Source organism: Maylandia zebra, linkage group LG9 (assembly GCF_041146795.1).
Source record: "Maylandia zebra isolate NMK-2024a linkage group LG9, Mzebra_GT3a, whole genome shotgun sequence".
Lineage (NCBI taxonomy): Eukaryota > Metazoa > Chordata > Actinopteri > Cichliformes > Cichlidae > Maylandia > Maylandia zebra.
In genome coordinates, this window is record NC_135175.1 from 21,566,310 (window position 1) to 21,593,376 (window position 27,067).

At 45.2% G+C, this 27,067-nt stretch overlaps 1 protein-coding gene across 1 annotated transcript in view; it reads left to right on the forward strand.

Annotated features, from left to right (window-relative positions):
* The first annotated feature begins 1,441 nt into the window (after positions 1–1,441).
* The window catches only part of zbtb47b (zinc finger and BTB domain containing 47b), a 33,785-nt gene continuing 8,159 nt past the window's right edge, over positions 1,442–27,067 (forward strand). The window contains exons 1-5 of the mRNA XM_004546739.5: positions 1,442–1,641; positions 20,116–21,498; positions 25,304–25,451; positions 25,899–26,014; positions 26,838–26,982. Coding sequence (XP_004546796.2) covers positions 1,639–1,641; positions 20,116–21,498; positions 25,304–25,451; positions 25,899–26,014; positions 26,838–26,982 — 1,795 coding nt within the window. The 5' untranslated portion in view covers positions 1,442–1,638. The remainder of the gene's footprint in view (positions 1,642–20,115; positions 21,499–25,303; positions 25,452–25,898; positions 26,015–26,837; positions 26,983–27,067) is intronic.

A 27,067-nucleotide genomic window follows, 5' to 3' on the forward strand; every position in this document is an offset into this window, starting at 1 on the left:
GCCTCAGCCCAGGACTCCAGGGATGTCAGGAAGTTCCAGTGAGTCGAACATGAGAAAATACAACTTTTGTTGGACAAAACATGAAAGGTGAAATCTTGTCTTGTATAAGAAAATGTGTTTAGTCACTCCTTTCTGACCACTCAGTGTGGTAAAGTCGCCCTGTACCCTTAGCAAAAACACAGCCCAAAGCATGTTTCCACCTCCGTGCTGGACTGTGTGGATAGTGTTCTTTGGATCATACTCAACATTTCTCTTCCTCCAAACATCAGGTTGAGTTTGTGCCAAAGAGCTCAATTTTGGTTTCATCTGACCATAACGTTTTCTCCTAAACCTTCTCTTATTCATTTAGATGTTTACTGGCAAACTTCAGATGGGGCTTCTTGAGCAAGGGGAGCTGCAGGATTTCAATATATAGTCTGTTACTAATGGTGTTCTTGGGACCACAGGAGGAGCTTGTGGGTGGCTGTGGCTCAGGTGGTAAAGCAGATCAGCTACTGCTTGGAAGGTTGGTGGTTTGATCCTTGGCTTCTCTAGTCAAATATCCTTGGGCAAGGATACTAATCCCAAGTTAGCCTCTGATGTGTTCATCGGAGTGTGAATGTTGGTTAGTTTGCACTTGAGTTTATCCATGTTGTATACAGCGCTTTGAGTACTCTGGGAGATTAGAAAAGTGCTATATAAGAATCAGTCTGGTCCATTTTGGTCCGATCCGCCACCTTTCTCATGAAAGATCTTGCATGGAGCTCCAGAGTGAGGGTTTGGAGCCCATTCCAGCCTTGTGCAGGTCCACAGTCGTGCCTGGATGGAATTGAAACTAGCATGAAAATGAGAGACTGTTTATTTCCTTTGAAGGGAGCAGACCACTGGGTTCTTCTTGTATATAAAAGATGGGCGATGTGGTTCCGTTAAGTGTTTCAAAGCCATTCTTGGCCCCCAGTAGCAGGTAATGGGGCCCTTATGTAAAGAGGGAATTGCAGTGCGGATTTTTACTTGAAATTTTGCACATTTTGTGGATTATCTCTTAGTTACCATTTTGCACAATGTGCATAACATAACCATATTTCTGCGCTCTTAGCACGCACTCAAAAAAAGGAAAGTTACGATAGCGCACATGTGTGGCGCCAAATGAAGTTAGGATGACTTCTGTAATATGGGAAACCGGTGAACTCGCTGACCTCCGCATCTGTCTGCCCGCCCTGACGTCACACCGTTACAGGAGCGCACAGTGAGAGAAAGCGCACCCGGGGCTTTGCGCCATCTACGCCTGCGTCTGTATTCCTCCTCCTAGCTTTAAAACGCTCACGTGCAGTACAAAAGGAGGAGAGAGAGAGAGAGAAGCGCCTGTCTCGCAACTCCAGCGTTAAACAGTACCGTGTCCCTTTAAAAACGTCTGACAAAAAAGCCCATATGATCCCTGAGCTCCAATCACCAATTCCTTCTGCAAAAGCAGCCTCTGCATTTTTGTCTGTCTGAATGCTACAGCAGCACGGGGGGGAAAAAAAGATTCAGGATAAGGCAAAAAAAAAAAAAAAAACTGGAGAAATGTGACAATCCAACGGTCATTTTCATGGCGAGGGGGAAACTGGTGCGAAAGGAGTTATTCTGGGACTCCTTTGAGCCTCGAAACGCTGGATCAAAATGGTAGGCTACAGAGCAGAGCTGCATTTTTGTTTATTTTTTTCCCTCTCCCTCTCTCTCTGTCCCTTCTTGATCTCTTGCAAATTTGAGCTACTTAGCAGGCCGATCAAACTTGCCACACTTGCGCGTCGTCGCGATCCCCTACAGCTGGCTGTCACACGCGTGTTTCGTGCTTTGTATCGTTTGCGGTGAAGTTTGTAACTTGCCGACATGGCACAAGTTGAGGGGGCTGGTGGTGGCGGTGTGGGGGGTGGATCGAAGCAGACCCCCTCTGAAAGAATGCGATGGCTACAATAGCCACATTGATGCGGAGAAGGAGTTAAATTCCTTCATATCGGACGCTTCTGCAAAGCACTCAGGTCGTGACTGGTGCGAGTGAAAGTGCCACCTTTCCCTTCCTTCTCCAAGCGAGCCAGACAGCCGGTGCAGGACAAGTTAGCGAGGCTTTCATGAGAGATGCCGCTCTTCTCGTCTCCATAACTTTATTTTGATTGCGGCTGACACTCAAGTAGAGGTGAAAAGAGGTGGAGATGGAAAACATCACCAGTGAGATCTGATAGAAGAAGCTGCCTGGTTATAAATAAATAAATAACGCAAACAAAGTCCAGCTGAAGCAGAAAATGTGCAATATTTTATTGGCTTGTGACGAGTTTTCTAGGCTGCTGCATGAGGTCAGTCGCTTTAGGGAGACGACTGATTCGTATTTGTACTGACTAATGCTCTCCTCGTCCTCTTGTCAGCGTGGATAAGTTGTGTTTTCCTCCACGCGTTAGCAGATCGGAGGGTGATTGTGACGGAGAGGCTGAGTTGTGGGAATAGAGGCCGACAGTACAGAGGCAGACAGTCCGCTCTGTCTCCAGGGTCATTTTAGGATGCCTCATTAGGAAAGCATGTGGAGCTTGATGCAGCGGTGGAGTAATCCCAGTACGCGTTCACATCTGGAGGCTTGGGTTAATATCTGGGTCAGGTCAGCGGGGTTAGCCCTGGTGCTCGCTGGGTGGCTTCTGGTGGGAGCAAAGAGGGTGAGGGAGGTCTGATTGATGTTGTATTTATGTTCTACTTATTTATTTTATTTTTTTCTCGTTTTTTTTCTTTGCAAGTGCAGAAGAATAAACTGAGGTCAAGTGCACAGTGTGCATGGCGAATGCAATGCACCAGAGATCAGACAGAGTGAATCTTTTAATTGTTTTGGTGATTATTTCATAAATTAGATTGTTGATATATCCAAGGTGGGTTAATCTGGGCTTATGTTGATTTTAATCAATACCGAATGGCTGGATTACACAAAGGGTTTAGCAGCAAAGACAACAGGTGCCCACGGTATCATGGGGCCCATGCACCAGATCCTCACTATGCAAGTGTCTCTTAACATTATTATAAAGTCGTTCAGATGACCAGAAATAGAAAAATAACTCAGTGGAAGGGGCAAAAAGTGAAAACGACAATAACAAAAGCTACACCTATGGGACAAAATGTGTAAGGTGACACACGACAGATGGAAACAATCAACAGGGACTTTCAAAATTAGTACAGAGACACAGTAATAAATAAAAAGATTGAAAGTGACCACAAAGATTAGTTGAAAGGGGAAAAAAAGAGACAGAAATCAACCACAGAGGGACATAAAACATCCTAAAAAAAAGATGCAAAATACAAATATGAATGGGCGCAAGAGGTGCAAAGCTACCGCAAAGTGATCTTTAACCTGTTGAGGTGCAGTGGTTAGTGCTGTCACCTCACAGCAAGAGGCTTCTGGGTACTATCCTGCTCGTTTGGCTTGGCTGCGATGCTTCTGAGTGCAGCTTGCGTGCTCTCCTTGTGCCTGCGCTGAGTTTAGTTTGGTTCTGCTTCTTTTTCTCCCACAGTTCAAAGGTGTGCATGTCAGACTAGCTGCTGATTGTTAATTTGCGTGTCCAGCGTGCACTCTTGCTCTCTTCCCATCTCAGCCTAGTTAGACTTCAGCTCCACCCCGACAGGTTTACTGTTGAAAATGAATGGCTGGAGTCTTTTTTTTTTCCCCATATACTTTGCACTGAAGAGGGCGTTTGCATGGAGATCCTCCTATTCAAATGAAAAGACTTTATTTGGCTTTTTTGTCTTCATTTATTGTGAAAATGTAAATCTGCCTTAGTTTCGCACACACTAAAGACACTTATACTGTACGTTTCTGGCCCCGTGATACAGTTTGGCCTCAGTCAGCATTGTGAGGTCCTAAGCAGCTCCTTCTCTATCCTCCCAGGGTGCTGTGATTTTTTACGTAACTGCCTATTCAGGGCATTCTTGCCCACCCTTGACTTTGAGGCTTCACTGTCTCTGGGTGCTGAGTGAGAGAGCTGTCTTTAGTCTTTGTGACAAGTGCAGTCATTCCCCGAGACCCAGCAACAAACTCTCGCGGACTTCTCCGCTCTCTTGGAAACTCGGAGCATGCTGTAGGTGCTGCTAATTTATGCCCCTGAGATTAAGAACAGTGGACAAGGCTGTGCAGACAGCAAGGTCAAACTCACTGGGCTTATGTAAGGTTTCCTTTGTTCTCGTTGGTTCAAGTGGCACCAGCTTGCTTGAAGTACACTCAGGTTGTTGTTTTATTTTTTTACGTTTTCAAATAAAGACGTGGATTTATTCATTCTCAGCAGTGCCACCCAGTATTGTTGTCTTTGTATCCAAGGGGGGAAAGTTACTCTAATTTAACACTATGGCATTAAAAAAAAAGAAAAAGACATTGAACTCCATTATCAAAGAAGCCAGACAGCTTTTTATTTTCCTAATGCTCGATATGAGGATTTCTATTAGCCTTTCATTGCATTTAAAGATATTAAGAGAGTTTAAAACGGAGCGGGCTTCTAAAGTGTTCTTATAGCTTTTAGCAAAATTCAGGTCAGCGAGAGAGACTTAGGAGAAGCTTTAGTGCAGATGAGTTTTTGTGCTGTTTTCAGACACTTGCCAAGCAGAGAAGAAGGGATCCTTGATCTAGCAGTCATAAAAATGTGTCATAGACATAGATTAATGTTTGGATTTTGAATGGGAATGACATCATTATCCGTTTTAGCTGCTTATCTGTATTAAGAGTAGTATAAATAATGAAAATAATGCACAGAACTGATTTGAAACGAAAAAGGTCAAGTTAAATTAAAAACCTTGTGCCGCCTTAATATAATATTTACTTATTCAGGATTAAGCCTTAAAGGAACAATTTGATGCATAAATGCATCTAGAAAAAGATAGAACTTGATTAAAGTATGAGCCATGAGATGGTGAGCTGAAGCTGGGCCAAAAGTATGAACTTTTACCGGCATCATCAGGGAATCGCACCATTGTTCTCACCGGTGGCCTCACAAATCCATGTTTGAGACCCTGAACTAACTTCATGCTAGATGTAGCTTTATATAAAAACAAGCGTATGTTTTCTTATCTCACAAAGCAAATGTGTACATTTGCAAAATGCGTTAACTGTACTGCTGCTGGTGTTCCTTTAAGATTGCATTCATTATTTCCCTGCTGTCCACTTATTGGTTGCAGCTATAGAAAGCTGATGCTCCTACTCTACCTTTTTCCCCCCCTCCTTCTCTGTCCTCTCTGACCTTCTCATCAAACACATCAACGCCCAATGCGAACACACACACACACACGCACACGCACGCACGCGCATTTTGCCACAGCAGAGAGATTCCTGTGATAAGGAGCTCTTAGAGGCTTGTGTTTGCCTCCTCTCTTTTTGTGTCATGCTATGAAAGGGATAATGAAGATATCAGAGTCTCAGCCTGTGTAATAACCCTCGGGTATGTCTGCACCTGCTCTCTGCTGCACATCAGAGTTATCTGTTGTCTCTAATAGATCACTTCAAAGGTGCATCTTTCAGCCAGTGTATCATTCACATGGACAAATTTAAATTTAGTCTCTTCGGACCTGATTTTCTTTTTTTCTTTTTTAGAAATTAAAATATCTCTGCAGTTTTTTGGGGTTATTTGGTGCCACAGGTATTTGGCGTCACATCCCTGCGTGTATACACGCATGTGCACCCGTGTCGTGCACATGTTATGACTCCAGTGGGGCGGTGGTGTGCGAACCATTGTAACGTGTGTGCGAGGAGGAGATGCCAGCACCACAGGCCCCTCTCTTGGCCGGGGTTCCTGACTCAGCGCTTCCTCTCCCAGCTCATTGGCCCAGACACAAACTTCCTGGCAGAGCTTCAGTGCGGACACTCTAACCTCATCACCCCACCTCCCCCCCCCTTTCACCCAGCTCCTTTGATTATCCCAACCGCTCGTCATCTCAGTTCCAAGCCACCGGCGGTTGATGTCTTCTTTCAGCGTCGCTTCTGATTGGGCAATGCAAGCACTGTCTCCAGCCTCCCCCAAACCGATAAAACCCGTCATCGACCAGTTCTCAAAGGACTGGACGCTAAAAGGACTTTGCAAATCGTGCGGCCGAGGCAATCCCGCTCACGCTGTCAAATTTTAATGTACTGTACGTCGCCAAGATGCTGCTCATGCCGTGTTCTCATCCTTATTTTTGTTTGTGCTCCCCAATTTCATGCTCGGGTAAACGCATATCAGTTGTAGATTGGCTTGTCACCTGTGGTTGCATTAACATATAGATGGAAATGTATTTAAATCCAATCAAGGAAGCTGGTGGAGATCCACCAGGGCAAAGCTGGGGCAAGTCCAAACTGCTAGATTAGGATGAGGGAGGGAGGGTTGGGGGGGCAACAGTGTGAAGGGGAGATTGGATGTCTAGGATTAGAGCAGCGTTAATGCTGATAATATTGTCTTTATTAATTGCAGCCAGCAGTGAATGCTGTGGTTAAGAAAGTTAAATGTTTTAATAGGCTAAAGGGAATAAAATAATTAGCTAAAGTGGTGGAAAGAGAAACTGAATAACCAGCAGCAAACTGTAAAGTAATTTGGAATTTACCTCATCCTATATCTGGAATCGTCTCGCTGTACATTTTACCTGAAACCTCATTTAGCTTTCAGGTTGTTGATGAAAGTTGTATAGAGTTCATTTGACTTTTTCCTCTTTGGATTTGAGGCTTCGTGCCTGCAACTAACAGTGATTCTAATTACTGAGCTTTGCACTTGGACTTTTCCAACAGAAGATCTGCTGTTCCCGCATCAGTTTGACAGAAGACATTATCCTAAAGCCAGAAATGTAAAAATACAATCATTTGTGTCTTTAATGACAAGTAAGTGAACCACTGGATAATCCATCCATCCACTTTCTGTTGCTTATGCAGGGCCATGTCACGGGGGCAACAGCCTAAGCAGAGAAGCCCAGTCCTCTCCCTCCTCCAGCTCATCCGGGGAATACCAAAGCGTTCCTTGGCCTGCCGAAAAATTTAATCCCTCCGGCCTACCCCTGGGCGCCTTTCTCATACTAAAACATGCCCAGCACACCTCACCAAGAAGGCATCCTCGTCAGACCCACGGTTATTAAAGTGAACTAAAACTAAACGAAAAACTACAACTAGATGTGAAAAACCTAAAATAAACTAAAATTAAAACCAGGTTTTTGAATAAAAACTGAAATGATTTTGTGAACTTGTAAAACTATCTAAACTAATTATTTAAAATATAGAGAAAAATAGATTTAGTTTTGTTACAGCTTGCCTGTTGAGGCATTGATGAACATGTTTATTGAGACTGGAAGTCTCCAAGACTGTGATTCATCTGCTTTCAACAAGTTTTTCTTGTAATACCTGGGGCTGAGACACATGCAAAAACAATTAAAAGACTAAAACTAACGCTGAGACTAATAAAGACTAAACTAAAAACTAAACTGAATTACAACATGCACAGATGCAAGCAAATATTTAATAAAAGGTAAGCCGAGGAGCTGGCTGAGGAAGGCTGTTCCACAGGTTGGTCGCAACAACCTCAGGAGAACGATCATGTGGTTTTAAAATCAGAGCGAGGGGAAGTCAGGAGACCCTGGTTAGATCGGAGAGACTGTCTGTAATGATAAGGTCTTAAAGGCCTGTCTATGTAGAGCTTTATCTTTAGTAACAGGATTTTAAAGTGGATTTTGAATTTCACTGGAAGTCAGTGAAGGGATGCAGGAGTAGGTATAAGTTCCAGATGACTGAATGACAGAAAAGGTTTGTTTTTTTTGCAATATTTCTTAAGTGAAGGAAACAAAAGTGGGCGAGCCAACGGCGTAGGCCCTGCCGGTCCAATCCCCGGCTATTTAGTTTGACTCCTCCACCCATGGATGAATATTCTAATAACCTCAAATCACTGCAGGATCTGCTGATGAGACCTACCACACAGTTCAGGTGAATGTTGAGCCATTCATCTGCCTCAGCTCAGACGTGTTATTTGGATGTCTGGTGTGAATAACTCTCCTGGGGTCATTCCACAGCATCTCTATTAGGTTAAAGTCTTGGCTCTGACTGGGCCTCTCCAAAAGGTAGATTTTTAATTTGGTATATTAACTCGTGCGCCTCATCCATCTTCTGTTGAGCTTCAGTGGGCAGGCAGCCACCCTGATATTATTATGCAAGATACCTTGATAGACTTGGCAGCCCTGAAAACCTCTATGCTCCCTCCATCGTAGTTCACTCTGGGACTGTGTTCATGTTTGTAATTAAGCTGTATCCGGCGCTGGATGTTCTTCACGAACAGCTCGTTTCATTAGCCCTCAAAACATTTTCTCAGCAGAGTTTAGGAAAGAGCTGCAGCTTTCTCTGTGGTGTCCTGCCACAGACAGCGTGCCTGTTCGGTGATTTTCTCATGACATATTTACAAACAGTGTTAACTACCTCCAGTGGTTCATTTAAGTTGTTAGCTGCTTCTCTGGTTTTCTAATTCACCTCAATGAGCAATCTGCAGTATGTGTCAGTCATCTCAGCGGAGTGCCTGCTCTTAGGGAAGCTCACCCTAGAACTAAACTGAAAGGATTTCTAGACACTTTGGCTGTGGTTCTGTCAATAGTTAAACTGTTCATGTGTGACCTTTACCAGCTGTATGCAAATGAGGAGTTTTTGATTGGAGCTCTTCTCGTTCAACGTTCACAGATGCTTCTTATGAGAGCTTTACCTCACACCTCCGCTATCGTCTTGATTGTACTCCAGGTTGCTCACTCCTGACTCCAATTAGCTTGAGTTGATGTCGTTAACCTCAATGATCGCATGTTTTTCAAACCCGCGCTGTGTGTCTTTTTCGGTGTGGGCGAGAAAGTTGAAACATACTAGGGTTTGCTTTTGTTTTTTTTAAGTACTGTAACTTTATAAAAATCTGAACATGTTTTGAAAAAAGCCCCAAATTATATGTCACTGGTGTTGTTTACAACTGATGTACTCACCTTTTCTTGCCATTGCCTAGTGCGGTAACTAATGGCATCATCCAGAAGTCATAATATGCTGACTGAGGAAAGTGTTCCAGAAATTACATGCGTACTGAACTATTTTGCACCATGCAATTACCTTGAAACACCAACCATCAGTGCCAGTACAGCCTTGCATATCAAAGCAAGAAGCAACACTTCCAAAAAAATAAGCATGTCTTAATTTATGATCCTTATAAACCATAGAAAAAAATAAGCTTATACATAGGTTCAATAAGGAGATCTGTAATCACTCATCTTCCTGCTTTCCTGGGTTTTAAGCTTCTGTTCTTTACATCAATACCTCAATGCTGACATCATTACTCTTGTTATTACTCTGGAAATTTGGTTCTGCCATGATGGGTCATCAGAGTCTAATTACCAAATACACTGTTTAATTTCTCCATACCAACAAATCATATATAATCAGATATTCACTGGCAAGCAAGTCTTCTGTCCAGACCCTACACCCCTGCTGGACTATATATATAAAACTCTTGTGTTATTGCCCGTCTAGTCTGGACAGATGTGGGCAGATACTTTTGCACTTATTCTGTTTTAGCTGCACAGTGAGTCAGTAGCTCTCCATTGATAAATTCCGACATTATGGCCCTCATCTTCTATGTTGAAGCCTCTGGGCTTAACATTTCTTCTGGTGGACACCCTGCACTGTGAGTAATCTTACACATTTGGATGTCTTTGTAAGCTGTTGCTACATTTGGAGCTTTGGTCCTACCAGAAGAAACTTTGCAAGTTAAACATCATGCTCACCCTTCATTCCTTAAATCTCCAAGAGTTGTCTTCAGCAGTGGAGCGCTACTCCAATGCTTTCTTTTCTACGAGTTAATGCTGATGTTTTTATCTTCCTGTCATGTTGGACTTGGGGCCAGCTCGATGCTACGTTGACTTTGCGCACCGTCTTGTGTTGCACAAAAGTATGGCTGGGCCCCATTTTAACTTCCACTGATATCTCAGTGCCCAGCTTGGTATCTTAGTGTTTTGGAGACAAAGTCATAGTGGTTTGTTCTTCTTTTGAAAGCTTTACTTAAGTTAGAAAAGTTGTAGCTATTTTTAGTTTCCAGTAAGTTCTCTTAAGGCCCTTCCATAACCAGGTTTCATAAGCAGCCTGTGGTTCATAGTTGTAGTGTTGCCATTAACTGTCAGAGTTTTCATTGGAGGACAGTTATATTTGTATTTTTTAAGGATTGCCCTGCAGTTTGGTGGAATGGTTGGAATCGTTTTTGGCTTTGAGTTTGTAAAATCGCAATTTAACACCATCATCTTCTATTGTTCTTTAAATGTGGTTGGAAAATAGCTTATAGGTGGATTACTAACACTACCAGTCTTTCCTTAGATTTGACATTTTCTGTAGTTTCCATGCGCAGGTATCATAAAAAGCTTTAAAAAAAAGTTTGCATTGCATCTTAATTAGTATGTTGTCTAAAGATTATTTTTTGTTTTTGTTTTATATATTGTGTACCGAGAGTAGTTTTTAATATTCTGATATTTCTGACCACACAGCTGTTTGATTGTTTATGATGGCTGATTTTGACTTTTTCCCAATCTGCCTACACTCACAACTAGTTTTCTGCATTATATACATAATCCCTTAGTCTACTATCACAAGGTGTAACTGTCAGCCATTATTATCCGATAAACAGCGCCTGCCTGGAGAGTATTAAACTCCACTTTAATGTGGCTGTGCATGTGACCGTGCCGTATGTGTGACCTTAGCAATGAGCTACCCGCTGCTGTGGCTTCCCCTTTAGTCATTGAACACTGATTTTTATTTGCATTTTTTATCATAGTACTGTAACGATCACCACAGGGCTTGTTAAACGCAAGACCTTGTCACTTGTGCTATTATCAGTCTGGCTCATTTGTGCAAGAGCAACACGTCTGATGAAGGGATAGCGGGAGTCCGGTTATAGTCGAGCCTCACCTTTATTTCTGCAGTGTCGTCACCTATGCCAAATTTCTTTACTTCCTGTTTACTGAGGTAGGAGCAAATGCATGTTTACAATGAAGGAATGCATGCAGAGTTGCGGGCTCATGGTTGGATGTGCTCATGCATCCGCTACTGTATATTCTTCTGTCTCAAGGTCAGCGGCAGGTCGCTGTGCTGATTGGATTTAGAGAGCAGAGGAGGGAGTGCAGACTGCAGACAGACGTGATATCTTCTACTCGACACAAGGATGAATTGCAAGACAGCAGGCCCACGGCACAGACATGTAAAAGGCCCAAACCACTCTCAAAGAGCCGTACACCAGAGAATAACATTCATTTTTGTGCGTCTTTGTGATTCATTGGTGGTTTGCAGCTATTTTGTTGGGTGATCATTTTAATCATTTGGCTTCCCATATGGTTATTTTGCATCAGTAGTTGTTCTGTGCCCCTTTGTTGTTGTTTGAAGTGTATTTATTAACAAAAAGACACAGCTTTAAAGTTTTTGGCTTCAGATAAGGTCCACAACTTCAGGTCTTAGGGGGCCTAACGGTGGACTGCGCCTTGGGGTCTGAAAAAAAAGCTAATACTAAAATGCCGTAAACCTGAATTCTTTCTCGTGGTCAGTAGGGGGCATTCTCTGTTGAAGCTTGTTTTCTGCCACTGAGACAAAATAAGGAAAGCGCAATCAATAACCCGAAGTTTCAAGTTGGGTATCTCAAACTTTTGAGTTAATAAGCTCTGCCAATCAGAGCTTCCTGATTGGCAGAGCTTATTATCCTTGCTAACAAGTAAAGCTTCCAGGAAAGCTTCCAGCCAACTAGGATTTCCTTGTTGGCTGGAAGCAGAAGGCGCAGATGCAGGCACACTCAAAATCAGGTAGTGGCAGCACCAGTGAGCTACCAGTGTAGTGCAAACATGAACAAATTGGCGCCAGATTCTCCAGCTTTGAATGCCTTCTAGCAAAGGATAACTTCACAAAAGATGTGAAATCATTGTGGTCATGTCGAACTATTGGACTGCTAAAGTCTTCTGCCTTCTGCTTCAGAGTAACAGCAAAATGTGTAACTTCACAGAGTTTCCTGATTGATAGAGTTAAAGGCGCTAACTTGATTGTAAAAATCTGATTACAAACATAAGCGTCGTATTGAAATCTCTGGGAAAATTACTCTCACCTAAGTTGGTACACATCCACATTAAAAAGTCTCCCAGTAAATTGGCTCACTTGCTTGTTTTAAGTCTTATTGATTACAATGTGATATTTTTTTTGTTAAATCGTGGTTCTTGGTGGCAGTCATAAGACAATAAAGCAGGGTTTGCTATAGGGTGGGGCAACTTATAAATAAAAAGCAACTGTACGAGCGAGCGGTTTCTCTCGGTTTTATCGACCCCACGCTTGTGCAGAAACAGGAACTCATAAATGAATGGGTGATACAGTGGCTACTTCCATCTTTTTTATACAGTTTGTGTTGGTAGACCTATTCAATAATCTATCCACAAGCTGACAGTTTTGCGGCAACTTTCTGTCCGTACTTTCCACGTATCACGAGCAGATTTCACCAGAGGATTAAGCCCTGCCAGGATATTCGCCCAGAGAGTCAGAATTCACCTCTCCTGATCAGCATCTCTGGGACTAAACCTGTTGTTTGGCGTCAGCAGCAGGGACCGGTCTGGTGAGCACACAGAGGACACAGTGTCAGTCATTACCCTGATGACTTTTTAATGGCTGTCTGATTGGACTCTGCCAGAAATGACATGCCCTTGTCCCGTTCTGTTTGGTTTTGTTTACTCGTGAGCTGATTATTTTCCCGCCACGTACAAGCGTCTGACGTTACTGGGAGACTGAACTTGCTGCTAAAAAGTGGGTGATCCGTCTGTGGGGACTTTATAATCAGGCCTGTCATGCTATGCTCCCAACTGACGATGACTCAGGGATAAGAGTGTAGGGGGTGGGCACTGCTCTCCTGCCATCTCCGTGCCAGTGAGTGAGATCTGCCCTGACACTGTGCCCACTCTCCTTCCTCTGGGTGTCAGTCACGTCGAGTCGTGCGCCGGACCCCTCAGCAGGAAGCCTGGCTGTGAAGAGGGCTGCTGAGTGTGCTTTTTAGTGCAGGTTGATGTGCTCTGCGGGTGGAAGTGGCATGTCAGACCCCACAGCCGTCTATCGTCCTAGTGGGCGACAAAGGAGCCAGGAATGAGCTCATGGGATTGCTGTCGTCATGCACGCGGATGGCTGGCAGATCTCCTGCATCCCTGATGCTCATGTACAAATGGAGAGACTTCACCGTGCATATGGAGAGTTTAGCATGCACTTATTTGTAGATCCCTTCAATGAGCTTTTTGTGAGATTTGTAGTGAAATCCTGCTGAGATTAGCAGAAACACTCTAAATCATTGTCATTGGCAGCAGCTTTGTGATCTGATGAATTATATCTCTGTTATTTGAATTAGGGCCACGTTAAAATGTCAAAAACATCAAAAACACAATCACATTTCACATTGTTTTTTTGATTTGTTTGTTTTTTGTTCTTTTAGGTCAAGATAAAATCCAAAACTGATATATTCAGGTGGCCAGGATCACATTTTGCGTATGGACGCTTGTGTTTTTGTAGCAGTAATTTCTGTTGTTCAACAGTTGTTTGTGGCCCGGCTCACACTTGATCTGTTTGTCTCAGTCACTGTTATTTGAAGTACAAGAATCATGCAATACAGTGTCAAAGAGATGCCAGATAGCTTTGTCGAGGCGTTACTGCAGAGTGAGACAAAGTGAGAGTGCAGTTAACTTTGATTTTGGATTTTATTTCTACAAAGAAGGTCTGTGCCGCAACCTGGAGCTCTCTATTTTGTGTGTGAGTCGGACTGGAAAAACGTCCTCTGGCACTTTCTCCAAGTCTGCAGATTAAAGTTATTTAGCATTTTAATATGAATATGATTTTAATGTTGTACTGGGACAAAAACCGCAAGTAATCATGTATTGTGTCAATTATGGCTCTTAAAAAGAGACAAATTGCACAAAAAATTGCGATCCAGCATCCAGCTGCACATGAGATGATGTAGTATCATCACATTTAAAATGCTGGAACATCAAGTTTTTCCCTTTTTTATGCTGTGAAAATTCTCAAACAGTCAGTTATTATTTCTTTGCTGTTGATCAATTTTCTGTTGATCTCTTTTCTTCCAATTCGTGTCTGAAACACTGACAAAAAGTAATGACCATCTACAAATAGATTGTCTAAGGCAACAGTAATATTCCCATTGAAAATAAATGCTCAATAATATCCTTTGCTAATACAGTCACCAGCCACTTCAGCTCCTTGTAAACACAAATATCTAATCTGCCAGGGACATGGCAGCATCCTTGTGTCTTTAGGCGTGCAGACATGGTCAGGACGACCTGCTGACGTTCAAACTGAGCATGAGAATCAGGAGGAAAGGTGATTAAAGTGACTCTGAATGTGACACAGCTGTTGTTGGTCTGAGTATTTCAGAAACTGCTAATTGGCTGGGATTTTCCCACACGGCCATCTCTATTGTTTGCAGAGAATTGCCTAAAAAAGACAAAATATCCAGTGAGGCACAGCTAACTGCTAATATCTAATCAGCCAATCACATGGCAGCAGCCCAGCATATTTAGGCATGCAGACATGGACAACATGAGCTTTAAACTAAGAAGTTTGGACAGAAAAATTCCAAAAATTAGGAAACATTCTGGGAGCGGCGGCTCTCTTGGAGAAAACGCCTTGTTGAGACAGAGGTCAGAGGAGACTCCTTCGAGCTGATAGGGAGGCAACAGTAACTCAAATAACCGCTTGTTACAAACAAGGTACACAGAAGAGCATCTCTGAACACACAACCTTGAAGCTGCAGCACACTGGAGCACTCCTGTCAGCTGAGAACGGGAAACTAGAATTTGCAAGGGTTTCACTAAAATTGGTGATTGATCGGCCCAAACCAGTACCAGTAAGGTGTACCTAATAAAGAGTCCAGAGACTACATGTATTGAATTGTATGTAATTTTGCAAAGCTAGCTTTACATGCTTATTACTAATGTGAGCCACAGCGCTCAGACATGGTTGTGATTTAACTGGTGAAACAGGTATTCAGTAAGATAGTACAATAACAGATACACAGTAGTGGTCATTTTTGCTCTAGCCAGACTAGTCCCTTTTGAAACGATGAAGAAGCTGATGTAAGAGGACACTGAGTTCAGTCGAAGCAGTCTGTGGGCAGACTGAGAGAAAGCTTTAACCCCCTGCAGTGTTTTCCCCCTGGGACTCCCTCCTGCCTGAATACAACCTGCCCTCCCTCGCACTATTGATGCATCCGTGACTCGGTGCTATGCTCTGACATTGGCCCCTGCTAATGGCTCACCGGTCAGCAAGCAAACAAGACAGCCAGGGTAGATGTTGTTTGCCTCTCTCCTCGTAATTCAAGGTGTGTGTGCAAAACACTGACTGAATTATGTAGATTTCTGGAGGAAAGCACACGTCTCTGCTTTGTTTTAACACAACCAAAAATGTTAAAAGGGGTGAACAACACTGAGTTTTACTGTGGATACGGATTAAGACATGCATGCGCTCCCCCTGCTAGTGGCCTCGCGATTGTTTTTAACAGATAAACATCATCTGCGTTGCCTGAATCGGACTGGGGAACCTTTAAAATGGCAGCTCTGCAGAGGTCACGGAGCAGTCGCAGCCTGTAGTCAGACCACGCAGTGATCGAGACTTTATAGAGCAGTAAATCCACCCAGACTATCCGTGAAAAGGTGTGGGAGAGAAGGAGCATTCTCACCAGAGAAAGTCAGATTAGAAAGAAGGGTTTCATCCTCACGCTCAGCTCTGTCTGGCTCAGGTCCAGCTGCCGAGGCGCTGCCAAGAGCAGACCATTGGCTCTGACGTGGCTGAGCCGGGTGAGGATTCAACACTTCTGATTTTTTTTAATCACTTTGACTGACATATTAACTGTGGGCTTGACTTGCACCTTAGAGTTTGACTTCTGTATGAAGATAAATAATTAAAGCAACATTAATTTGACAACAATAATTGGTTTTTAAAACAATGCTCTCATGAAAGATGCAGGCACCTTTTGGTCCAACGTGACCCAGTTCCTATTCCATCACCTCTTTATCAAAATAAAATTAATAATAAAGACGTTTAAAACCACCAGTTTCTATTAAAGCATTGCTACTGGCAGTTTGACACATGCACACATACTTGGGTGAATTATGTTTTCTTTAATACAGCATCCCATTATGACCATTAAACAGTAGCTGGCTGTGGATTTGTATAATCTGTTGCCTTTCAGATTTTGACATTTACAGTCATTCTAAATCCTCCATCAGGTCAATTAGTGTAATCTTTAAATGGGAAGTACTGTGAAATAATAGGTGTACAATAACAGTACAGCTGTGGTTGAGTTAAATATCCCAAGTAAGTCTTCAGTGGATGGAGTGTTACCTTATTAACCTATGCCAACAACAAAAAACATGCTTTATTGCTTCTATGGGGCTAAAATGCATCAGCCCTGAGAGCAACCTTGCAAAAGACAGACCTGCTAAGCCATGGGTGGGATAATAATTTTTCCAAGGGGCCACATGAGAAACTAGGAATGTTGTGGAGGTGTGCATCAATGAGCTAAACTCATTATTAATACTATCTTTATAAGCTTATTGATGCAGCCCTCCACAACATTGCCAGTTTCTCATGTGGCCCCCGGGGAACATGAAAAGTCCACCCCTGTGCAAAGACCTCTACAGTGCAAAAGGATCCTCTCAGATTGTTGTGTTTGGCAGAAGATGAAATAAGCTGCGTGTAAAGGGTGCGCAGAGCTTTGATTGAAGCCGGTTTAAATGACGCCTCGTGTTGGGCGCGTCAGTAAATCCCCCTGGCGGTGTGTTTTTCGCAGGTCAGGCCACATATGAATAATGTATTGGGAGACATCTGACTGAGAGGCTGGTTAAAGGTGGCTCTCTCTCTAATGACAGCAAACAAGCTCTCTCGCTGACATTTCCAAGGAAAGGAGTGAGACGGAGAGAAAAGGGGGGTGAGCGAGGGAGCTAATGGCAGACAGGGATCAGGGGAGTCAGATGAGTCTTTCAATTCAAAGCACTCAGTGAATTTGTTTGGATACAGTGTGTTGAAATGTGACAGATAACTTTGTCTTTGACACACGGTGTGACATCCACGGCAGCCGTGTCGTAACTACAGCTATTGGCAGATAGATTAAATAATTTAAAAGCATCTGTCAAGATGAAAATAATGGATTTGTTCGCTGATTTAAACCTCTCTGTCATCTAGGAACTTTTAATAAAACATGTAGACATCCACCTGCAGAATGATGAAGTTATGCACAACCAGTTACTACAGATGAAAGACTTTATCACTAGTAGCTAGCTAGGTAAATTATACCAACTCCTTGAGTTGGCTAGGATCTCTTTTTGACTTTCTAGTGTTTTGTTTTGGGCTTAACGGTTATGAAAGCGGTGAAACAAATCTCCATGGTGCTTTGTTACCTCCCACCTGGGCTGACCTGCTGCCATAATTACTGCTGTTAAGGTTTCCTTTTATTACTAATAGAAGTATGATAGGAAGTTAAGGAGGTGTTGTAAACGTAGAGCGGCTCAGTGCTTAAAGAAAACAGAGATGGTGAATCAACATTTGGTCAGACCGCCTTTATTCTTCAACACAGCCTGAACTCTGTTAGGGAATCTTTGTTGTCATTTCTTTAAGGAGTTCCAGGAATGAACTCAGATTTTTACTGACAGCTTTCTAAGCTCTTCTTCTTCTGTTGGCTGCCTTTTCTCCTGATTCCTGTCAAAATGATCCTACACTGCTTCAATAATGTTGAGATCAGAGCTCTGGGGAGGTCAATCCATGCCTGATCATGTTGCATTGTGTGTTTTTTATTGCACTGGCAGTACAATCAAACCTTAAATGTACATTTGGAGGCTACTTAAAGATGGACCACAGACCTTAAAAGAGTAGCTTGGTCTTCTGCTATACTGACGGCCACATTTTTAGCCAGATGAGTGTAAGTATAAATAAAATCCACACATTAGTCCATAATATCTCATTCAACATTTTAAAGCAAGTTCACATCCTAGGTAACAAACCTAAGCGGTCGTACGCTCACTTTTTGTGAGTCAATGTGGAAAACGGTATGTTCTGCCTTATAATTCAAAATATAGTTATAGAGAATAAACGCAATCTTTAAATTAAAAGATGCTGTTGGTTCTTTTATTTTCAGTCGTGGATGTATTTGAATGTATTGGTGCTCCTCTTCTAGAATTAAATCTTTGACCACATTGTCCTGTTTGAATCCCAGAAGAAGAAGCCGATCGTTATCACCATAGGAACATAACTTCCAGTCTGCAACTTATACTTGATCTGATTAAGGCTGCTGCGTTTTGCCCTTGGGCGATGTCTGTAGCCTTGCATGGAGAGAGATAACCCGATCTCCTCTCCTCTAGCTCAGAGTCCAATTTAGCAGCTCAAAACTATGAATAAATCTAACACTCCATAATTGAATTCTTCAAACAGAGCAGATTTTCAAGGTTAGGCCCCAATGCAAATCCATTTTTCAGGCTGCACAATGAAAAGTCATTTTCAATGATCTTAGGAATAAAATATGTCGTGAAGCAAGGAAAACAAAGTACTTTTACAATAAAGGAGACGCACAAACATTGTAGGAGACATGAAGTGTGATTCATGCCCATTAAAAGTCTGTCTGTTACTTAAATACCATAGTTGTTATTGTCTGACAATGAAATGCATTATGAATAAAATGTATTTCCTTCTTTTCTTTGTTACATGTTTCGCTCTGCACATGCAGCTGAAAATACTCAAAAATGAGAGGTGTAGAAGTGTAATTGGGGCTTGCTGCTGTATCGTCTCTGGCAGTGTGTTAACCAAAACAAGGCTTGTATCAATACTTATCCTATTCTACCTTCAAAAGGTGCCCTGAATTATAATTTCCATTAATTGTTTGAAGGGTTAGTTAGTATTTATTCAGCATGGTTTCCCTAATTATTTCTCCGGACGTGTTTTGTCGTGTGCATAATTCGTCATTCCTCTGGGACAGTGTTGTGAGTGGGTGTGCTGAGAGAGCCGGCTAATAGGGGGGAAATGGCATTGAATACCAATGCACAGAGCAGTCAGTCCTTGCAGAAGAGGCCAGACACTCTGTTTGTGTTTGTTGTGTTCGGCTGTGTGTGCGCGCGCATTTCTGCTGTCTTTGCATGGATGCACATCACATATCCGTGTGTGTTAGAGTGTGTGCGCGGTGTTTGCTGTTCTGTCCCCACTCACATCCCGTCTGGATCGAAACCCTGCCCTTCCTGTGCTAAAATAAACCCACCTTGGGAAGTTGAGGACCTTGCACAGAGCGCTGAGTGTTACACCTTTTGATTTTTCACTGACTTGTGTCTTGCTTCTTAGATGCGGCGGGTGAATTTGTGCCATACGTCACAGTAAAAACATAAAAGTTTATTTCAGCATAATTGTAGCTCTTGTTACATTTCTTCTTATTTTGAGAGAGATCATTTGGCCAAAAACGTCCATTTATTATGGTTTATCTACATTTAAAACATCTACCAGTACCAAATACAAGAGCATTTATCTGCTCAGATCATTTGCCCTCTGTGTTTGTATATGTTTTTACAACTCAATAAGAAAATACACCCAATGAACTGATGAAGTGACCTATAGCTACATTTCAAAAACTGTCTCAACCTTGAGTTTTAAACGATCCCATTAATGATTGACTTTGAGTTCTGCGGGTGAGGAGATGCTCGTATTGATCCTCTAAAAGGAGAAACCGTCTTTCAAAGGAGGTTTTATGAAAACACAAATCCCTATTGAGCCAGCCTAAGTTACAGAGGCCTCACGGGGTTTCTCCACACCACTGAGCAATCCAGCAGCCTTTCTAAAGTTACCTTAGTGAACACAACTCAGCATATTTGCATAAGGAAACCTGGGCACTTAAAGGACTTGTCCTTCTTGGCTTAAATCCACAATTGTATGTTAACTGAGCAGACTCACTCAGATTAAGGTAATGTATTATGATGAAAAGCTCCAGAACAGTAACTGAAGGGGACACTGTCGTGGTAGTTTTGATGGTGAAGTTTAAAGAGCTTCTTTACTATAATATTTATTGGCTTTTGAATGATTATGACACATTTTTCTGTCTCACTTCTTCCTTTCACTTTCTCTTACAGCTCATAGTGGAGAAAACAACAGACTTCCCCTCTGCTGAGTTCTCTCTAGTGGAGGATGTGGCTCTGCACTTTACCTGTTTGATGGACAGGCTGAATGAGCAGCGCCTCTTCCAGCCTGACCTGTGTGACGTTGACATTGTTCTTGTGCGTCAGCACAGCACCTTTCCGGCCCACAAGGGTGTGCTGGCAGCTTACAGCCCTTTCTTCCACTCGCTTTTTGCCCAAAGCAAACAGCTGCGGCGGGTGGACCTGTCGCTGGATGCCCTGACCTCTCAGGGCCTTCAGCAAATCCTCAACTTCATTTACACCTCCAAACTGTTGGTGAGCAGCCGCACTGTCCGCGACGTGCTCAACGCCGCTACCCTGCTTCAGATGAGCGACATCGCAGCCTCCTGTCACGACCTTATCAGCAGCCACTCGCTGAGAACCACCTGCACAGATATGGCCAATCAAGAAGGGCATGCCAGCAGTGAGCCGGCTTCTGTAGCGATGCCCCCTAGCCAGATGTACCGTGAGATCAAACAGGAGTCAGAGCTCGGCAGGGTGTACACGAGAGAAGGAAACAGCCCTTTTTCTGTCAGAGTAGAAGAGACAGGCAAGACGGCTTCTCAGGCAAAGCAGTACTACCAGAAGGAAGAAGGCTTGGGAAGCGGGGCCAGCACAGGTGTGGCTAGTTTGTGTAAAGTGGAAGGAAATGGAGAGGAGTCAAAGACAGCAGATGGCCACGCCTCCTTCAACAGAGATCAGATCATCGTCGAAGTCAACCTTAATAACCAGACTCTTAACGTCTCAAAGGGATCAGAGGGCAAATCGGCCACTTCTACAGAGACTTCCACCATGTTTGGCCGCTGCCGTAACAACCAGCAAGATTCAGAGGGCGATGAGGATAATGAAGTGGAGAACGATGATACAGATGGAGAAGAGGATGTGGAAGATTTGAAGAGGGGTGACATATTGGGGCAAAGTAGTGAAGAGGAAGATGAGGAGGAGGATGAAGAAGAAGAGGAAAACACCCTCAACATTCCAGGCTTGGAGCAGCCAGCTATGATGGATCGACCTCGTCGGGGCACCAGAGCCTTGGCTATGGCTGGTACCACTGCCTCTCTGCGGCAGACGCTTGCAGAGGCCACGCTGGCCAACCAGCGGCAGGGTGGGAAGAGGGCGTTGGACCTGGAGGGCCTGGGCCAAAAAGTGAGGCTGGAGGAGAAGCAACATTACCCATGTAAAAAGTGTCCTCGCATCTTCAACAATCGCTGGTATCTAGAAAAACACATGAACGTCACTCACAACCGCATGCAAATCTGCAATAACTGTGGAAAACGCTTCCTGCTAGAGAGCGAGCTGCTGCTGCATCAACAGACTGACTGTGAGAAAAGCATCCAGGTACGATTAAACCATAATCATTGTATAACTTATATGCTTGGGGACTATGTCTTTCAGCTAACATAATATAGATCTATGAGAATTGTTTTGGGCAGTCCAGATGTCCGATCCCGGACAAGCCCCCATTATTATGCTAGGTCTAGCTCAAATACATTAAAGTTAATTGAAAAGAGTAGTCAATAGGATGAATGTGGCGTGAATAAGGCACGGCGGGACCACGGAGCAACGTTCAGAGCCATCTTTATTTAATTCACGTCACACCACAACACACCCAAACCCCTGAGTCCCCGTGTTTTTAACTAGGCGGGCGTGATTAAGGATGCCATGCAGGTGCGTCCGCCCTCCCTGCACGGCACCGCAGACCACGCCCCACTACATACCCCCATCGCCCGATTGAGGCCGGGGAGCCATCCGGTCGAACCTACTCCCCCACCGGGAGAGGGAATCAGCCCGGACAGCTGGCGCCCCCAGGCCAAGCGACGGGGAGGTGCGAGTTCAGGTGGCCGCCCGCGAATCCAGCGGCGCAGGCCAAGCTGGTTCGGAGGTCGGACGCGTGGCAGGTGCACCCGGCGTGGCCGGCACAGTAGTGAGCCCCAGCTCACAGGTGGCTGGGCAGAGGTGTGGCGTGTACTGGCCTCTGGTGGTGGTGGTGGTGAGGCCGGTCTGGCGAGCACGGCGATCTCAAGCGTGGCGCACGCCTCGCTCGCCCGTTCCACTTGAGCAGGCTCCCTTGGCACGGGGACCTCCAGCTCCTTGCGCGGCCCCTCCGTCACCACCGTCGCTCCCCGCCGGAGCAGCCCATCGTGCGACTCCTCCATCACTGCTACTCCCCCCGCCGCCACTCCCGGCTCGAGCAGCCCCTCGCGCAGCTCCGCTGCTGCTGCTGCTCCTGCTCCTGCTTCCGGCTCGAGCAGCCCCTCGCGCAGCTCCTCCTCCCCCAGCCGGCGCAGACCCTTTTGCGCCTCGTCTGCCGTCTCCGGTTGGAGTGGCTCATCCACCGCTCCCGGCAGGAGCAGCCCTTCACCCGGCTGTTTCCCCTCCTCCGGCAGGCGCAGATCCCCGCGCACCTCGTCTGCCACTTCCGGCTGCTGAGGTGCCTCACGCGGCTCCTCCACCGCTTCACTGTCCTCGGGACACACCTGTGGGGGTGGCGCCCAGGCCCAGAGCAGCGCCGCCAGCTCCCCAATCCTTTCCTGGTGGCGCTCGGACTGGTCCTGCAGCTCTTCCTGCTGGCGACGCACCTCCGCCGCCTGCTTCCGCTGGGTGGCCGCTATTTCGGCCACCATCTCGGCCAGCTCTTCCCTTCCCTGGCTCTGGTCAGTACCCGCCATGCCGCCTCCTGGGTTTCGGCACCAATGCAAACATACACGGCAGACCCAGTGGCATTTTGATGCTTTTTATTAAAGCTTTGACGGTTGCTGTCCACAATACTCACAGAGATGCAGCTCTCCCGCTGCCCGCTCAACACTATCACAACAACCCAACCACAGGACCCAGTACAATATTTAATTCGGCGGGGCGTGATTGCGGACACCGTGCAGGTGCGTCCGCCTCCTCTGCACGGCACCGCAGGCCACGCCCCGCCACATACCCCCATCGCCCGACTGAGGCCGGGGAACCATCCGGCCAAACGTACTCCCCCCACCGCGAGCGGGAGAGGGGATCAGCCCGGACCGTCGGCGCCCCCGGGCCCTGGCCAAGCGACGGGGAGTTGTGAGTTCAGGTGGCCGCCCACGAACCCAGCAGCGTCGGCGAAGCTGGTCCGGAGGTCGGCCGCGTGGCAGGTGGACGCGGCGCGGTCGGTACGGTCGTGCGTCCCAGCTCGCAGGCGGCTGGGCAGATGTCCGGCAGGCACCAGCCTCTGGTGGAGGTGAGGCCGCTCTGCTCACCCCGCTAACCTCGGGCTTCGGTGGCGCGGACTCCCTTAGCACGGGCACCACCGACTTATCCCGCGGCTTCTCCGCCCCTCCCGGTGGGAGCAGCTCACGCTGCACCTCTGCCTCTACCGGCTGGAGCAGCTCCTCGGGCGCCGCCTCCGCTGCTGTCTCTCCCGGCTGGAGCGGCTCCTCGGGCGCCGCCATCGCCGCTGTCTCTCCCGGCTCGAGCAGCCCCTCGCGCAGCTCCTCCTCCGCCGCTGCTGCTGCTCCTGCTGCTGCTGCTCCTGCTGCTGCTTCCGGCTCGAGCAGCCCCTCGCGCAGCTCCTCCGCCTCCAGCAGGCACAGCCCCTTTTGCCCCTCGTCCACCTCTGGGTGGAGCGGCTCCTCTTCCTCCGGCAGGTGTAGACCCTCGCCCGCCTCGTCCTCCGCCTCCGATTGGAACGGCTCCTCCACCGCTCCCGGCAGGAGCAGCCCTTTACCCGGCTGTTCCTCCTCTTCCGGCAGGCTCGGACCCCCGCGTGACTCGTCCACCACCTCCGGCTGCTGAGGTGCCTCACGCGGCTCCTCCACCGCTTCACTGTCCTCGGGACACACCTGTGGGGGTGGCGCCCAGGCCCAGAGCAGCGCCGCCAGCTCCCCAATCCTTTCCTGGTGGCGCTTGGACTGGTCCTGCAGCTCTTCCTGCTGGCGACGCACCTCCGCCGCCTGCTTCCGCTGGGTGGCCGCTATTTCGGCCACCATCTCGGCCAGCTCTTCCCTTCCCTGGCTCTGGTCAGTACCCGCCATGCCGCCTCCTGGGTTTCGGCACCAATGCAAACATACACGGCAGACCCAGTGGCATTTTGATGCTTTTTATTAAAGCTTTGACGGTTGCTGTCCACAATACTCACAGAGCTGCAGCTCTCCCGCTGCCCGCTCAACACTATCACAACAACCCAACCACAGGACCCAGTACAATATTTAATTCGGCGGGGCGTGATTGCGGACGCCGTGCAGGTGCGTCTGCCTCCTCTGCATGGCACCGCAGGCCACGCCCCGCCACAATGAAAAAGTGGTACAAGTGACCTCAAAGGTGCTGCAGAGTGGACTGAGAAAAAGGCAGGGAAGGACACATAAACAAGGAAGGAACCCATATAAGCTCAGCCAACAAGCTAGCAAAGGTGCTTGCCCATCAGATTGGAGCTTGGAAAACTAAACACGTAAATAAAGCAGGATGTAACACCAATAACTAACCTTAAAACTTGTTACTTCCTGGCAGTGCTAGCTACAGTTGTCAAGTTATATGTTTTGCAAACACTACATGGGTAAAAAAACAAAACCCTAAAAAACACTATTTTTGATAAATTAAGGTTTAGCTAAAGGTGTGAAGCCAAACCTATGTGTTGTTTGAATCAGTTAAACTAAACAGGAATTTTGTTTGTGGTTATTATACCTGATTTTTGTCAGTCTTTTTTGTAAGACAGCCCTCACTACACACCAGAACTGTTCCTTTAAGTCCTAGCAGTGCTACCTGTTCTGACATCAGTTTTATTTTAGGAAGTTGTTTTATAGAAAATAAAATAAAATGTTTTTTTAATGCATAATTGTTATTTTGTTTCTAATTAATATATGCATAATTGCAATCACTAAAACCAGTTGGAGTCAGTAACTCAGTCAAATGGCAGTCAGTAATAATCAGTTCTGATATGTCTCACTACCTCCACTATTACCCCTCGGCACCGAGCAGCTGGACTCCTGCTGTGGTTTTGAAGATCATTTGCTTCTTTAATCTAGTGACTCTAATTGCTTTTTTGCTACAGTGCATGCTCAAGTGTCTGTATAAACACACACACACCTGGATTGTATTTGTAAAGACTGTTCCAGATCACAATCTGTTTAATATCTCATCCCCAGTAATCATTCCATGCTCGCTCTCTTGTTTCTTCAAGTGTGTGACCTGTGGCAAAGCCTTCAAGAAGCTGTGGTCGTTGCACGAGCACAACAAGATCGTCCATGGCTACGCCGAGAAGAAGTTCTCCTGCGAGATCTGTGAGAAGAAGTTTTACACGATGGCCCATGTCAGGAAGCACATGGTCGGTGAGTGACAGTAAAATCAACTATCCTGGTTGATCACTTTGTTCCCGTGTGTTTCTTTAGGCTTCCTTTTTCCACATCCTACTGATTGTTTGGCAGGATTTGTTTTGGGTGTTGCTTTCCTTTTCCATTTTCTGGAGAGATAAGCATCTTACTTCCCAGATGGGCTTACCTCACTCTATGCTACTGCAATTTAAGGAGTTCCTATTATCGAAGGACTATTAATAATATGGTCCTAATTAGCCACTTTCTAGTATGGGAGAGATTGGATAGTCATATTCAGACTTAAGATGGAAGAAAAAGATGAAATGGACCCTTTGCCCTCAGCATTTATTTAGTGAAAAATAACCTCAGTGTTGTTCCTTAAATGCTTAGTTTAATTTCAGTCATGAGTGGCTCAGTATTGAATCACACAAACTAAGCATGCTCTGTGTTTGTGCCTTTGTGTAGCCCATACGAAGGACATGCCATTCACCTGTGAAACGTGTGGGAAATCATTCAAGCGCAGCATGTCCCTGAAGGTTCACTCTCTACAGCACTCAGGAGAGAAACCCTTCAAGTGTGAGGTTTGAGCTCCTTTTATACACTGCAGCTCTCCACTTTACTTGAGTGATGAGGTAGATTTAAAGATATTTAAAATTATTGGCGCTGGGAGTGTCATTTAAATCTGAGAAATTCACAGGTTGAGATCAAGTAAACCAGAGTCAGATGTCCAGATGTGCCGGTCTCGATTAAAAAACACTGATCGTTTAAAAAAAAAAACCACATAGATCTAGTCAAAGCCTCTCTTAAGAAATGAGAAGTATAGATGAAATTATTTCAGTGAAAGAATGTCTGTTCAAGTTCAATTTGGGAGTTTTTTTTTTTTAAACAAGACTGTGACAAAAGACCACCAGCAGGTAGTTATTCAATACTGAAGCGTTTCGCTGGGTGCTTATAGTGACATCATAAATTAGTTTAGGTTGGCTGAGCATAAAGACAGAAAATGGGGAAAATGCTACTCGATTAGATCAGTCCTTGATGATAGAGGTCCCAGCTGGCTGCTGATTATGTCTAAGGTTCACCATACAGGCATGAGAGTGGTATTAAAATCTACTTGTTTAACCCTTTGCAAGAAAGCCTATTTTTAAAAAATATCCACTTTTTTTATGAATGAAAACTGAGCACCATGTCTAATAGGTTCACAGGAAGGTAAAAAAAAGGGCAGTTTTGATTTAGTAGTACATTTTACAGCCTTGCTCAAGTCAGTCCCAGTGTGCTTTGTTGAAAACACCATACACGACTTCTGCTTTTTCTCCACAATGACTGAAGTACAACCTGTCGAGTCCATCTTTGACAACCAGCTGTAAAACGACTTTGCGTAAAACTGTTTCCTGTGCGCCTTTTCAGAACTGCAGTGAGCGCTTCCAGTACAAATACCAGCTCCGCTCCCATATGAGCATCCACATCGGACACAAGCAGTTCATGTGCCAGTGGTGCGGAAAGGACTTCAACATGAAACAGTACTTCGATGAACACATGAAAACACACACTGGTGAGTCCCTTTCTTTTGGTTGTGTTCATGTTGCTTCAGGGCAGAGCAACATTTATTTTAAAGGAGCATTTAAAAAAGAAAATAT